Source organism: Misgurnus anguillicaudatus, unplaced genomic scaffold (assembly GCF_027580225.2).
Source record: "Misgurnus anguillicaudatus unplaced genomic scaffold, ASM2758022v2 HiC_scaffold_33, whole genome shotgun sequence".
Classification (NCBI taxonomy): Eukaryota; Metazoa; Chordata; class Actinopteri; order Cypriniformes; family Cobitidae; genus Misgurnus; species Misgurnus anguillicaudatus.
This window is the reverse complement of record NW_027395283.1, coordinates 7,597,516-7,614,136: the sequence shown is the minus strand read 5'-3', so window position 1 is coordinate 7,614,136 and position 16,621 is coordinate 7,597,516. Positions and strand designations below refer to the sequence as shown.

The following is a 16,621-nucleotide window of genomic DNA, read 5'->3' as shown; positions in this document are numbered from 1 at the left end:
TTTAATACTGTGATCTTACTCTTCTTACACATTATATATGATGTTTGTTAATGGGGTTTGTTTGATAGGCCGACGCCCCTATAGTTATGCACACTTGACTAGATGTTCATCTTAAACTCTTTTTATAACAACTTGTGTTTTATTTCATGTTTTAAGCATTATTTATCAAATCATCAGAATACAGACAGAAATAACAACACAAACACAATATATACACAACAGATAAACACAAAGTACAGATGATAAATGATAGAGATGAAGATTAGAAAAAAGAAGAGAAAGTCAACTCTTAAAATCTGATGGACACTTCACACAACTCTCTGTCGAGCTTTGACATTGATGCTGTTTCTCTTTATTTACACGACTGTCAACCTCCAGGACTTTTAAAATAAAGCATCACCTTCATTTTCTTACTGTTTGTGTGTGAACTCATAAAACTGTCAGTGTGTCATTATATTATACTACATACATATCAATACATTCATCTCTTACATTGACATCAAATATTCAGAGGAAATAGATGAAATGTGTTTTTGTATTGTTGTAGCTCATGTGTATGTGATAAACAGATTGTTGACATGTTTATTATGTTGAAGATTTAATTTCTATCACTGACTGACAGCACTAATAGTTTGTTTTTCTATATCTTCATCTGACACTGATGATGATCTCATATCTGATTGACTTTCTCTTTCAATTTTATTTAGGACTCATAATCAGAGACTGTAAAGATGTCTGTCTGATCTTCCTCTTAACCGTATGAGTTGATTATTCAGTACAGGATCTGATCTGTGACTTTATTCAAATCTGACTATTTGAATTTTGACTATTTTTTATTGAAGTCTTACTGCAATAGACAAAGACAGATGAAAGCAGATGTTGCTCTTTCAGTATTGATGAGGTCTTTCCAGATGTGAAAGCTGCTCATTTAGATGCTAATCCTCCTCCATACTAACAGAGATGAAGACTTTTGATGTGAGCACTGATAACAAAGACCTACTACAAATAAAACAAACATAAAACTATGCTAACTATAGTTAAGTCATGCTTGATTTTCTTAAGGACAATTCATCTCATGTGCATTACATCTCATGGTGCTTTCATTTTTCACTCATTCATGTCAGTACAGTCTGCACACCAGCGACATCTCGTGGACTTTGATTGTATTGCATCAAAAGAGTCATTCTGGACCAAACCCAAACTCAAAAGTAATATTTAATACATTTATAAACTGATGATTTTACCCCTGCTGATGTCAAACATTTCTGTTAGTGTTGATGTAAAACTAAGAGTAAACACAAGCTGTCAGAATTTATGTGTGAAACAGATCGAGTCATTCACTGTCTCTCTTTCATCTTTCTCTGAATCTCTCTCTCTCTGTGACATGAAATAAACATATTCAATAATCTAAACTTTACTGATATTAATTGTGCAGACATCAGTTGTATGTCACTTACAGTCCTACTGATGACTGTAAAGATGAAATTAGCGTAATTTACAGTTTTAATAGAGTGACATAAAGTTTTATAAAATGTTAAACTTCACATTTCAGGTTTGGTCTATCGCTGTTGATTATCTGTCAGACGCTTTCTGAACGACAGAGTCAAACTGCGCCACCTAGTGGACACACACAAACTTTGTACTATAGTAAATACTGACTTTAATTAAACTGATTTACACAGCACTTTATTTCATTATATTAATATTAAAACAATCAAATACCTGAACAGTCTGTGAACAATCATCCAGAATTCTCTCAGTTAGACTCCTGAAGATTGTGTCATGGGTGGTCTCATCAAGGAAAGGTCGAGATTTGAAACGGGGGTCACTATCATTTTAGGCAATCCATGTGTGCTAAAACACAGTTTCATTTTCATGATGGTAGTTTGTGAAGTTGTTATAGGATAAATTTCCAACCATTTGGAATAAGAATCTACCAAAATCTTTCTCAAGGGTCCTGTATAATCCACATGTGTGAGCAGCAGACATCAGATGATCACAGCCAGAACGCTCGTGTCGATGGTGCCGGCCAGTGATCAGACCCACACTCTGTGTCTGAGCTGTGATACGAGACAGAGCTGTGATCAGACCTCATATCTGATCATGTGACAGTCTTTGTGTCTGTAATGTCTCTCCTTACACACTTACGTGCTACAACCTGCAGGTTAAGGACACAGGTGCTCTTTCCTATGATGTTTGACGCAGTGCACTGATACAGGCCGGATGTGCTGCTGCTGATGTTTCTCAGTGTCCCTGCATCTGATCTGAGAACAGCACCATCAGTTATCTTATACATTTCATTCATCTGCACATTCAACACACACTTTAGATTTCAGTGGAGAAAATAAAGAAACTGTGAATAATGTTTCTATTGTCTATGACACACTGCAGAATAACTGTAATAACACAAATGTCCTGTAGGTGGCAGTGGAGGCGGAGTTTTCTTTACATCTTTTAATGTTTAATGTCTGATAATTATCCTGAAAAGTAAAGTTTTCAATCATACTGATATTTCAGATGTCAATATTTTGTTTAAAAACCCATGGAAAGTCTTTGTTCAACTTTTTAAATAATTATTTTTAAATACTTAATAAAGTGCAAATCTTTCTCTGAATCTCTCTCTCTCTCTTTACATCTAGGTGCTCTGTGACATGAAATAAACATATTCAATAATCTAAACTTTACTGATATTAATTGTGCAGACATCAGTTGTATGTCGTCCTGATTACAGTCCTACTGATGACCGTAAAGATGAAATGAGCGTAATTTAAAGTTTTAATACAGTGACATAAAGTTTTATAAAATGATGTAAATTTCAGCTTTGATCTATCGCTGTGGTTTGCACAATAATAGCAGGACTTATTGAAAATACAAATTGATTATCTGTCAGACGCTTTCTGAACGGCATCTAGTGAACAAACACAAACTTCACAATAAATGACTCTTACATACAGTGAATATAAGTTTAGTTCAACTCAAAGTGTTTTTGCTCTTTTATGAACGAGAAAAACTCACACATTAACACTGAGAGGAAACTAAACTACTATATCGTCCTTAAAGTATACATACTGTCATTCATAATGAGTAAAACAGGTCAATCTGATAAAATAAGTAAAAACAGGTCAATCACATCTAAAATAGATGAAATTTGTCTACTTCAGAATATAACAAACTCGTTATTTGTAATATGTTGTGTTTCTCTTACTCAAGTATGAAAGAGTGTTTGTGTTTTGTGATGGTTGTGAGTTTGTGATGTGAAGTTGTACACAGTTATTTTATCTTGTGAAACATTTCTCTGTTCTGTCACAAACCTTCATTAGACAGTAAACACATCTTAAAGATCTCTCTATAATAAATCACTAAATGTGTCTCTATCAGCTCAACTGAAGAAGTCTTTTCATGCAGTTTAATGAGAACTTCTTCACACTATGATAAATACATGAATGTTAATGTAAAACACAAAAATAATGAAAAATCACTTACACCAAACCCATATGACTTTACTGCTTTAGTGGAAGAAAAGAGGAGAAATTTAGATTTCAGTTTAATCATTGTTGATGTTGATGTGTTTTGTTTCATGAGTAAAAGTAAACACACAAATGTTAAAGCAATACATTAATGATTTCTCATCGTTTATAAGTTAAATCTGTTAAATTAGTTATAATAATGTTTGTATAATGTAACGCTGTAATGCTCGTTTACTACCAGCAGAGGGAGAAAAACATCAAGCGATTGGTCGTTTTGTCGGTGAAGTCACAGGTTTAAAGTGAAAGTAAAAGTATCTTCCGCCATTTTAAACATGTTGGGTGATTGAATTCCTAACATACCGATCATCAAACGGATTAATATAAGGTTTATGAAAGCAGATTCATGTATTGTCTCGTGTGTAGTTGATGTTAAAGCTGGAGGATTTTGAGGACGTGAATCTAGACAGATTGTAAGTTCAGGTGTCACGCTTTTCACTTCATGTTTCTCTAAAAGCATCGATTTATTGTTTGATATTTATTTAATAGTTTCTTAAAAACCATTAATAGCGTTATTTATTGAATGTTTTGCGCTGTCTGTGACTCTTAGCGATATTTATGTTAACATAGTGTTCATGTGAGGTAATTTGGGTGTTCACGGTTTGGTCAGTTATCCGGATGCGCGGCCATGTTGAAGATAATCGGATGTAACATCATGGATTGGATGGTTAAAGTAGTATTTAAGAAGTTGTACTACTAATTTATGATGTCGAAACCACAGAAAAAGATCGAAGGAGTTGCTAAATTATACAGAGAAGGACTTGTTGGTCGACTGAGAATGTTGACAACATTCGTATTTGTTCTTCCCGTTTCTTCTTCATCTTAACTAACTTTGTAGTGTAACAGTATGCACTCATATTGATATTTGTAAAATACTTTTGTAAAACACGTTGCTGTTTGTAAAATACTTACACATTTTTGTAATATGTTACTTCTATTGTTTATTTCTAAAGTGGCCCTATATTCACTATGTCCGGATAAGAAATAACATTTGTGGGTTGGGAAAAACAAGCGCCTTCTTTCCTCTGAGTTTTTTGCACTCTTCTACTTGATTTGTAATAATTATTTTCAGTCTGTAGTACTCCAAATGTTTTTCCTGGTCCGACCGATTAGTACAGGCCAGAACATGACAGTAATTGACCATTTTCAGCAGCAAAATTCTGCGAGGTCCGTTCGGTTTAATGGCATTATTTGCGATACTGAGCGTAAACAAGATCGACTTCCGGACTGATGACGTGCCATGAAACCTGTTGATGACGCAGTTGTTGTTTTTTATTTATCTGAATTATAATGTCTGTTTATTCACTTTGATTTGAAGTTTATTTTGTGTCTGAATGTTATTTTCATTCAGTATCAGTTGTGGAGATCAGATTGATCAGATTCACCTCTACAGCTCCATCATGGATCAAACACAAACATCAACACATGAAGATTTTTCTCCAGGATGCAGGTACTTTATAGGAACACTTAATTACACAACAATTATATTATAGGAAAATATTTAAGTGTTGTTTTTAATTATGTTCATCTTAAAAAATATTATTAATGTAATTTAAAGTTTCGCGTCGGGTCCTGATCACACTGTCGGGGCTTATGCTGCGTTCCAGGCAACCTGTAACCTGTAACTCACGACTTCAAAACCACGAGTCACGACTCTGAACTGGGAGTACATCGATCTAGTACGAGTTCACGAGTGGGAAGTCACGGGTTTGACTGCCGTTCCAGTGCACTTTCACCGGTAGAAGGTTGTAAAAACACGAGTTACAGGCTGCCTGGAACGCATAGGGTCGTAAGTCGTGGTTTTGAAGTCGTAACTCACGGGTTTAAAAACCTGCCTGGAACGCAGCATTATTTCCCAATAACTACCGGCTGCCTCTACATTATCCCGCTTATTACACGGCTACTTGCCACATAAGAAAAAAAACTGGACATGAATATGAAATTAAAACATTTTATTGGCATATTTGTTTTAAATTAACATTTTTATCCTTCCGCGAAACTTTGCACAGATGCATAAAATGATCGTAATACCTTATTAAGATCCTCTGCTTCATACTTGTCTCCATTTTTTCTCTTTTAGCCAGTCTTTGAGAAGTTTTAATGCCCATTCTGTATTTTTTTGTGTGTTGGCTTCGTAGCTGTCATGCTCTATTTTGTCAAGTTCAGTCTCAGTAAGCTGTCTGTGTCTTGTCGTGGTTGTCCAGTGTTTGTCACAAGATGGCGCCAAACAGACAGTAATCTTTATTGATCTTTATTGGCGCGGAGCGATTTTACTCGTGCAAGTAGTCCGGCTATGCGTTATTATTTTGGAGCGGTTATTATTTGAAAAGAACGAACCTGCAAATGTCTCAACTGACCAATCAGAATCAAGCATTCCAGAGAGCCGTGTAATAAGTTGTTATAATGTGTCTATAAAGGGTGATGATGTGTCTATGAATCCAGCATTGTACTTTAATAATGGATTCACATCTCCTGCTCTCGGGTATAAAAACACAACATGTGATTATACAGGGCTCTAGGATGCAACCTAATTTCTCAATGGTGTGACTTATAAAATCTTAGGTCGCACCGGTGCAACCAGCCGTTTAAAGGATAAAGAGTCTCTGCAACTCTGCAAATCTCTCTATGGTTCAACAACAGCATAGCTGCCAACTCTCACGCATTCACCGTGAGACTCACGCAATTGACCCCATTCTCACGCTCTCACGCCACACATCCATTTTCTCACGCAGGCTCGTGCCCACCATTGAGATTCCCATTGAGTTTAATAAAAGACATTAAATAATTGCCTAATATACCTAACTGTAAATACTGTAAAACGCCTATCTCTATCTGGCGTGCCTCAAACAGCATAAAGCGCTCGTCAAAGTCAAAATGATGCGAAGGCCAATCAAATCAAAGAAGGTGGAGTTATTGTTTACAGATGCCGAAGAGCCAGCTACAAACTACAGAGAGCGAGTGCGCGGCTGCGCGATGGTGAAAGAGCAAAGCACGATGTAAGTAGCTAAACCAGTGCTCGCAGTACTGACACTTTTATATTTTAGCGTACCTTCACTGTCTTAGGTGCCACCACTTCTCATGTTGCTGGTACTTTGCTGCAAAGAGTCAAAGAGCATTTCACTTTATGTGGCGCTGGACATCAGAGTACCGCGAGAGCAATGCGAAATGTTACAAAAGGGTCCGCCTTTAGCTTTGCTCTCGCGTTACTCTGATGTCATACGCCGATCAGTCAGCTCCGCACCAGTCGAACACACAAAGCGTCAAGGTCTGGATGAAAAGCAGAGACCTGCCCGGATTCCACGCAGATACCCTCAGAAAACAGCAATTTTAATCAACCATCACTCGCGTGTGCATGTTTGCAAGCAGTACAAGCCTGCGTGATGTTTGCGGTGACAGGTTTTAATAAAAGAGAAAAAAGTCAATTGATATTTGACATCTATAAACAATAATATATACGAAATATAATTATATGGTCTTGACATACACATTATCTGTTGCTTAAGTTTAATATAAACTACTCATTTGGTTTATTTGATTGTGACAGTCTCTCTATCACCAATCACAAATCATCACTTTACGCTTCTCTTTCTCAATGGATAAACTGAATCAAAGCTGCTGTTATCTGCAGTTATACATTTTACAGAGACCAGTATTCATTAGATTTTAAGAACTTTTTTGGAAGGAACTTTTATCAGAAGGAAAGCATAATAGAATTGTATAAAATAATGGTAAAGACTCTAATCTCAGGCATTTCAACTCAGTAAAAGCTTTTATTTCAATTTAATTTCTAAAATATGATTCGATTTGTATTGTGAACCATTTTAACGCAGTCTTTTCCAACTATTTAACACAGAAATAGCTAAAATCCACACTATTATCTATTGGCAAATGCTTAGGACTTATATAAAAAATTACCCCCCCCCCCAAAAAAAAAAAAAATCTCACTCCAAGCTGAACTCAGAAGTTGGCAGCTCTGCAACAGACACACATTAGGCCCATGTTGTGATCTAAACCAATCAGAGATAATGAAAGGTAGACCCCTCCCTCTGATTGGTTGTAGTCCAGATATTCCTGTACGTGTGTGTACATTTGAATAATGCGGGTGTGCTGTAGTCAGACAGAGGTCAGTCGCCCAGGCCAGTCAGATAAACAAAGTGGATGTAGCCGCGGATGATGAGAGAAGATAAAAAGAAAGATTGACAACTTTTTTGTTAAGAATGTTAAGTTAAGGACTGACCTGTCTGAAGATCATAACCAATGCTCAGACACAGACCAGTCAACCTCTCGCCATATCAGCCCTGGTCCGAAGACGACATTAGGTAATGAGACACATACAGTCGAGGCTGAGACAGTTCTTATGTAAACCTGTACAGCAGTGATGTCGCGTGCGCCCAATTTATAGAAAAAAGCCAGGACCACTGTTTTTATTATAATCCTATACCACCCCTCATTCTAAACTTTTCTGCGTTTGGTGTATCCCGATTACCGCCCTGCCAGACTCTTAAATAGAGAAATAAAGTAATCCAATTTTGAAACCTGTTGATGACGCATGTTTTTATTTAACATTTTACTTGATTTACTTGACTTTTTGTACATCCCTTTGTAATCAGTGCACTCATATCATCATATTATGAGGTAATTGTAAATTTAAATATAAGTGCAGCGCTTATAAATCCTCAAACACTGCTGACCGCTCAGCTCTCAATCTGCTGACACTCACAAAGTTTCACATTAAATGATAAGATATTTGTCCAATCATGACCCTCTGTGCTTATTTCTGTTCACGCTCTTTCTGAAGATTGTTAAAGGTTTCTACTTACTGCGCGATTTGTGGTGTGGCTGCATCATCTTTGTCAAACTTTCCTCAAAATATCTTCAGTCGTGTTCATCAGAACAAAGACATTTATACAGCTTTATAACAACGTGAGAGAGAGAAAATGATGACAGGTTTGGATGAACTTTAAATATGATGTGGTCAAAAATTTGGGTACAACTAACTTTTGCAAAAAGTTAGTCTAGAGCAGGGGTTCTCAAAGTCCGGACTCCGGTCCGGATCCGGACCCGGAGTGAATTTGATCCGGACCCGCGTCCACTTCAAGTGCATTAATTTCTGTGATTGATTAATGTGTGCATTTGCTACTTTAAAAACGCATATTAAACTTAAACCATTCGTTTAGTTTTTTTTAATTTCATTTTAGATTTAATTAGGTTATTCCTTGTCCGAAAATAAAACGAGTTTTTTTTTATTCACGTGTGACGCTGTAGCCATGGCACCCAGTAAAAGCAGACGTAACCGACGTTTGACGTAATCAGAGCGCCACCGCTGCTTTACCGTGGTGTAAATGTACGGATAGTTAGGTTGAGGATGCTTTCAAAAAAAAGAAAAGTTGACGAAGAAAATCGTGTTTTTAAAGACGACTGGACAGAGAAGTATGCTTTTATTTTACCCCAGTCCAGCGCGAAGCCGTTTTGTTTAATTTGCAGCGAGACAGTTGGAGTTGTGAAGAGTGGAAATGTCAAACGCCACTATGAAACGAAACACAGATATTTTGAACAGCAGTATCCACAGAATACAGAGGTGAGGACAATAAAATTACGACAGCTAAAGTCTTCATATGAATCAGCAAATAAGTTGCTTGTGAGAGCTCTGACACATCAAGAGAGAGCTACAGAAGCCTCTTTCCGTGTGGCCTGGGTACTAGGTAAAAACAAAAAGCCCTTTTCTGATGCAGAGGTAGTAAAAGAGTGTTTTGTTGAGATAGCAGAGGCTTTGTTTGAGGGAAAGGAGAGACAGGAGATGTCAGAGAAATTTAAGAAAATTCCATTATCCAATGATACCTTAACTAGGAGGACTGAGATACTTGCACATGATTTAGTTAAGCAGTTAGCTGATGACATCAAAGATGCACCCTGCCTTTCACTTGCAGTAGATGAGTCAACAGATGGCACAGACCAAGCCCAGCTATGTGTGTTTGTCAGATACTTCAGCAAGGCAAAGGGGACATTCTGTGAAGACTTACTGGGCCTTACACCACTCTGTCACACTAAAGGAGAGGACATCTATGAAGCTATCATGCAGATGCTTAATGAAATAGGAACTGATGTCAAAAATGTTGTGTCCATCACTTCTGACGGTGCTCCAGCTATGATAGGGAAGGAGAAGGGAGCTGTTCAGCGTCTGAAAGAGAAGCATGTAGACCTGCTGACATACCACTGTATAATACACCAGTCTGTGCTGTGTGCTAGCCTAGGAAAAGAATATGCAGGCGTCATGGAAACTACTATGAAGCTTGTGAATTACCTCAGAGCATCTTCTGCCCTTCAGCACCGTCTTCTGCGAGCATTCCTGACTGACGTGAGTATTTATTTCACTTTATACTTCTACTTTGTTTATTAAGTTATTAAGTAGTGACCACATACATACAATCACTTGTTTGTGCATCAAGTAGTCCTGGCGCTAAATATTTTTTACACAAAACACAATTTTTTATTAATTAATTTATTCTTCCTTTTTCTTATCTTTTTTTCTCTTACCAGGTAAATGCTGCATATAATGACTTACTCCTTCATAACAATGTGAGGTGGCTGAGTAAGGGAAAGGTCCTGGAGAGGTTTTGGGCCATCAGGAAAGATTTGGAGATGTTTTTGTCTCAGCAAAAGAATGTCAAAGCCAGGCATTTCTTGGATTTTTTGAAGAATGATGACAACTTGGAGCTTGTGGCCTTTTTAGTGGACATAACATCTCATCTAAATGAACTTAATCTGAAGCTCCAGGGCCAAGGCAACACAGTGTGTGATCTGATAGCAGCTGTACGCTCCTTTGAAAGGCGTCTGGAGATCTTTAAGAGTGACATCACAGGGCCACATATTCACTTTCCAACTCTTCTCCAGCAGACTAATGGTAATCACCATTATCACCATCTTTCCTTTTTGGAGAAGCTAGCTAAAAATTTCAGGCAGCGCTTTGAAGACTTCAATGTAGGCAGACAAGTGCTGCTTTGCATTACATCTCCATTCCTGGTAAAGAATGTTGAGGAGTTTTCAAAAGAAACCAAGAGCATCTTCTCATGGGCAAACATTGCATCTCTGCAGACTGAACTCATTGACTTGCAGGAAAATGTGGCTTTGCAGGAAGTGGACTTGACACTTTTACCTTTTGGACTAAAATGGTCACAGCTGAAAATTTTCCCAACCTACAGAAGGTAGCCATCTATGTTCTTACCATGTTTGGTTCAACCTATCGGTGTGAAGCTGCATTCTCAGCAATGAATGTTGTAAAGAACTCATACCGCAGCAGCTTGACTAATGAACATTTATATCAGTGTCTCCGTCTAGCAACCACACCTTTTGTGCCACGGTTTAGGCATCTGATGGAAGACAAACAGTGCCACTTCTCTCATTAGGCTGCTCTGTATTTTGCACCTTGTTACGTTTGGCAAAACGTATTCTCGTATTTCATGTTTATAAAAAATGCTGTTTTGCACTTTTTATGAATTTACTTTAAATGCAAAATGCACTAGTTATGAATGTAATTTAAAAGAAAATCCATTAAAAAAATATTTGTTCCTTTGTTATATGAAACAAATGATGTACATATAGTTATCAACTTGATGAATGAACATTTAGGTCAGTGTCTCTATCAAGCAACCACACCTTTTTGCTGTGGTTTAGGCATCTGATGAAAGACAAACAGTGCCACTTCTCTTAGGCTGCTCTGTATTTTGCACCTTGTTACGTTTGGCATAACGTATTCTCGTATTTCATGTTTATAAAAAATGCTGTTTTGCTCTTGTTATGAATGTACTTTAAATGCAAAATACACTTGTGGATCTACTTTAAAAGAAAATAAATTTTCAAACAATCTGTGTTGATTTGTTATATAAACAAATTATCTACATAAAGTTACCGTGCTTAAATTTTTTGTAATAACCAGTTCCGGACCTATGAAAATGATGAGAATTCAGATTTGGACCTTTGAATGTAAACTTTGAGAACCCCTGGTCTAGAGCCCTGTTGTAGCTTTTATATGATGATGTGTTTTGTTAAAGAGATGATAAATTATTCTTGTGATTGTGTTTAGTAAATGTTATCTTCATTATTATACAGCACATGTTCACATAGAGAGACACATCTGTACAAGTTCTCTGTTTAACTGGATTATTGTTGTGTGTTATAGTTCAGATCATCAGAAGAGATCAGATCCAGAGATCAGTTGTGTGTCTATGAAGAGTCATCGGTCTATGCCTGAGCCATTGAACTTTAAGAATGAATCAACATCTTCTGCTGTCAGGTATAAAACACTCTAAAACATGTGATTATAGCTTTTATATGATGATGTGTTTTATTAAAGAGATGATAAATTATTCTTGTGATTGTGTTTAGTAAATGTTATCTTCATTATTATACAGCACATGTTCACATAGAGCAGCGTTTCTCAAAGTGTGGGGCGGGCCCCACTGGTGGGGAATAGGAACATTACAAGTGGGGCATAACAAACGGGAGGAAATTTGGTAATTTTTGTGCCCATCTCTATTAACTCCTTTATTTATTGAACATACACTCAAAACAACACATTTAAAATATAGGCCTAACTTAAAACAACATCAGACTGTGAAGAAAATGTCATTTGGAACCAGGCTACTACAAGAATTAATTAACGTCGGAATGTTCATTGAAGCGGAACCAAAACTTTAATGTGGAGAGGTACGTGGTATAGGCGGTAGCAGGTATAAAAGTTAACAATGGATAAGTTTGTGGCACACAATGAAAAGAAAACTGGAGATTCGGTACCAGCAGAGAAAACCCAAGACAGATAGTAGACCTAATCAATCAAAAAGCCAGCCAAAAAAGAAAGTATGATGACTTTTGTCAGAGACAAAATGCAAACACAGTTGCATTATTATTTACTTTTAACAAAGTCTTAATTCATGCAAAGTGATAATACATTTGCACATTTCTCTATTGAAAGTGTTTAATGCTGTTATGTTTTAAAATATGACGTGAACAAATTTCAACAGTTAAACCTAAAGCCTACTTGATACCATTTTGTCGGGGCGATTGGGTACAGGTGGGGCTCGGAACCCTTCCCTACCTCCAAAGTGGGGAATGGCAGAAAAAGTTTGAGAAACACTGACATAGAGAGACACGTCATCTGTACAAGTTCTCTGTTAAATTGTTTAACTGGATTATTGTTGTGTGTTATAGATCAGCTCATCAGAAGAGAAAGAGATCAAATCCAGAGTTCAGTTGTGTGTCTATGAAGAGTGACGTGTCTATGAATCCACCAAACAACTTTAAGAAAGAATCAACATCTCCTGCTGTCAGGTATAAAACACTGTGAAACATGATTATAGCTTTTATATGATGATGTGTTTTGTTAAAGAGATGATAAATTATTCTTGTGATTGTGTTTAGTAAATGTTATCTTCATTATTATACAGCACATGTTCACATAGAGAAACACATCTGTACAAACACTCAGTTACAGTCTTTGTATTAAAATAGTGTAAATAAAAGTCATAAAGTTTTATTAGTAGGTTACATTCACAGTAGAGATGGGCATTTTACAGTAATATAATATTTGAACTCATGAATTTTTAATATGGGTGTCACGATTCTCCAAATCCTCGATTCGATTACATTTTTGATTCTAAGGTCATGGTTCAATTCAACAGGTTGTTAGGCCATTTTTAGACTAGACTTTTATGAAATATAATATTTGACCTTGAACCCATAGAGTCAGGCTGCCAGTGAAAATATGGTCAGTATGGCAGTATCGACAATTCCATTTTTTTATTCAGAGTTCGAGGTTGTGACTTAATTTCGATCGATTTCGAAAATCATGACACCCTTAAAGGGACATTTAACCAGTAGAAACATTAATGTTTATTGGAAGTGGGTCATATTTATATTCATAGTCGAAATGTAACAAAAATTTAGAATTTGGTACCTATTTGAACGAGAAAAGACAGAATGTGATTTTAGGGTGCATTTGTATGAGAAACTACAACTCCCACAATGTACAGCTCTGCAAGCCACTCCCACTAATCCAGAACACTGCTCAACTGTATGCTATTGTGTATATACATGCCACTACGTTAGTATAAGAAAGAATAGTCAGACGTCCGTTTTATCCCTACAGGCTTTGGGTGTCGCTTCCAGTTTAGGATTTTAAAATATGTATCCAGGACGCCGCTGTCCATATACGGTAGAAAGCTTGGGTGGTTGGTTCACCACATAAACTAATTCTGTCATAGGAGCAGGCTTCACTCAGTTTCTTATTTATTTTTGAGAGTGCTTGGCCAAACCTGTAATAATCCCAAAGAAGAAAATGCTGCACACAAACACGTACACTGCACAATACTTTTACTCCACAGACGCGCCGGCTCAGCGCCTGTGCTCGTGAGCCAAAACGCATCTGTGAAACAAACAAAACAAGTACCTCTCTTCCCCGTGACCATTCACCACACAAACGTTCATATCCTGATCTGATGCATATATTTCATACAGAAGGCACACAGCGAGATTACAGGCACTACTAGTCTGTCTAAGCTCGCGCCAGTCCAGACTCCTCTCACATCAGAGGCAGAGGCTGCTGGGTCCTCCTGGGGTTCTCGCCGCATCTCTTCCCTGTATTGTATTGTACTGAAGTCTGGCTTGCTCCACATCGTCTGTTAGCTTAGCTTAGCTCAGCATAAAGATGGCGGCTGATTGTTTCTTTTCGGGTATGTTCCTGTATTTTCGTATGTCCCACCCACTGATCTGTAATAGGTCTGTAGCGTGAGTGGGTCCCACCCATATCCCCCACCTTAAAAAAAGAGGAATGAGTGTCTGTAGTCCTACACCCTCGACAAAGATACAGCAGTTCCTTCTTTCAATGACACAAAATGAAGATTTTTACATCATTGAAAGAAGGAAGTGCAACACTGACTGTATTTCTCCCGTCTCAGGGGAAACTGAGGGAATGATGCACGGCCATTCAAAAACACGCCATGACCTAATGATACAAAGCTACTATTTCCTAATTTTAAGCCTTCTATGAAATTGTGAAAAAAAAATTAAAGAGACACTTTACCGATTTGCATTCAAAATCGGTAAAGTGTCTCTCTCATTTTTTTTTCACAATTTCATAAAAGGCTTATAATTAGGAAATACCCACAACAAGCTTTTATTCTGAATATATGTGTTTTTAAGTTGAAAACAGTGTTTTCAAAAATCGCCTGCAGAAAAATAACATTAAAACCTCACACGGAGCGAATGCTGAGTTAAATCTTTGGTGTTTCAAGTCGATTGTCAGTACGAATTCAGTTCTGTTTGATCTTACAGAAACCCCAAGCGAAGTTCAAAGTTTAAGGACTTGACATAAAGTACACTATCATCATTTAAGACTCCAAACACAAAATAAGAGCAGTCAGCATATGAATGTCTTCTTTATTTAGTTTGACATATTTTTGTGAAGAAAGAAAACCATATTTAATCTATCGGTCAAAGTTCCCTTTCAGTCGGTCACTACGGCGTCACGTCGTGACCGACGAATTGGGAACTCACTTAGAGAGACCAATCTGCTTCGATATACTACTAAAAACGCCAATGAACTTGGCATTGAGGTATTTGCATAATGCTGGCGCCGCCACGCCAGGTGCGTATATAAGCCGCAGCTGCAGAATACCAAATTAGCTTTTTCGCTTCGAAAGCTGGCATTATCTGCTACTGAGAAGCTGCTTGCTCTTTGGGGAACGGTAGCTGAAGTTGGTTGACAAGCAGTACTACCACAGCGGACACTCGCAGTATTCCACTGCTCTGCATCTTTTTTGTTTTGAGTTTAGTGTGTGCGTTGCCTCGCCCTGTGCACATCATCAGCTGAGTGATTTCCCTAAAAGAGTAATACAGAGAGCTTTGTGTCTTGTTAAAGGCAGCCACTCTCTCGTATATTCGGAGATCAGCGTCCTTTTCAGGATAGCTTTTCGTCCATGCGATCTTGGATGCGAGAAGTACAGGGGTTCCAGAGATGGTCACGAGCGCTGTCTTCATGCTTGGACATCGAGCACGCCGAGGCTGCGTTCGTGGAGGGTTTTTGTTCTCTCTGTGAGAGCATAACCCTCTTGGATTGCGGAGACAACTGTCGTTTCTACGGGAACGACGTCCGCGCCTTTGCAGTGCTGAATGCCGCCATGGTGCGGCTGCCAAGCCGCTCGCAGGACGCTCTTCGCATCACTATGCTGAGTAGGTCGGGGGATGCGTCCTCCACCTCCCAGCCTCCTCGTCCTCAGCCGGTTGAGGTTCTGATGGAGACCGCAGAGTCGTGTTCTACGATTTTTTCTGAATCCATTGGACCTCCTTCTGGTCCCGCCTCTTCAGCAGCATCAGAGGGGGCCCCCCTTTTCTCTCCAAGGCGGAGTTCGACCCGGAGATGGCGGCCGTGCCCGCTCAAGCGGTGGAACCGGTAGGGTTGGAGGGGTTAACCCCCCCATCCTCCCGAACCAGCCCGTCTGCATGATTGGTACTTCGGGGCTGCTTGGGCCTCTCGGTCCTCACCTCCTGTGCCTTTCTTTCCCGTCGGCAAGAAGAGCTGACTCAAACATGGAATTCTCGGCTGTCTGCGGCCGTTCAGCCTTCACCCCTCACCTCCTTCGCTGGTGGAGCCACTAGGGGTTGCAAACTGTCAACATGGGCTTTTGCGCTGCACAGAGAGACGCTGCGCTGCCTATGACTTTGAATGTGAGTTGAGTGAGCGGAGTCAGTCTCATGCAGACTGACCAATGAAGAGAGGACATCAAGTTTAGAACCTCTCCTCATTGGTCAGTCCGCATGAGGTCGGTCAAAGGTTCGCTGAGTGGACGCAAGGCGTTGCTACAACTGAAATAAATGAGACGCTAAGTGGGAGCGCGAAGCGGAAATTAAAAAAGGAAAAGGACATCAGAAACGCAGAAAATGTAAAGTATAAACAGTGATGTAGTATACGTGATACGCAGGTATCTGCGTGATCTGATCGGCGTATGAAATCAAATTACTATAGCGGCGCGAAAGTGACTGGGGAGCAGAGAACCCACAGGCGAGTGACAGCAAAGTACCGCGAGAGTGATTCCAGTTATCACATG

The 16,621-nt window shown here is 38.6% G+C and overlaps 3 protein-coding genes across 3 annotated transcripts in view; all 3 read left to right on the top strand.

The window, feature by feature from the left end:
• LOC141363164 (NLR family CARD domain-containing protein 3-like) overlaps positions 1 to 16,621 on the top strand; it is a 169,742-nt gene that overhangs the window by 41,595 nt on the left and 111,526 nt on the right. The gene's annotated exons all lie outside the window — the stretch shown is intronic.
• LOC129439020 (protein NLRC3-like) overlaps positions 3,770 to 16,621 on the top strand; it is a 47,986-nt gene continuing 35,134 nt past the window's right edge. The window contains exons 1-4 of the mRNA XM_073865710.1: positions 3,770 to 3,937; positions 4,876 to 4,974; positions 11,701 to 11,814; positions 12,729 to 12,848. Of these exons, the coding sequence (XP_073721811.1) occupies positions 3,894 to 3,937; positions 4,876 to 4,974; positions 11,701 to 11,814; positions 12,729 to 12,848 (377 nt within the window). The 5' untranslated portion in view covers positions 3,770 to 3,893. The remainder of the gene's footprint in view (positions 3,938 to 4,875; positions 4,975 to 11,700; positions 11,815 to 12,728; positions 12,849 to 16,621) is intronic.
• LOC129450893 (general transcription factor II-I repeat domain-containing protein 2A) lies at positions 8,232 to 11,635 on the top strand. Its single transcript, XM_073865837.1, has 2 exons — positions 8,232 to 9,879; positions 10,062 to 11,635. The coding sequence occupies exons 1-2, from the start codon at positions 8,890 to 8,892 to the stop codon at positions 10,728 to 10,730; spliced, it is 1,659 nt and encodes a 552-aa protein (XP_073721938.1). The 5' UTR covers positions 8,232 to 8,889; the 3' UTR covers positions 10,731 to 11,635.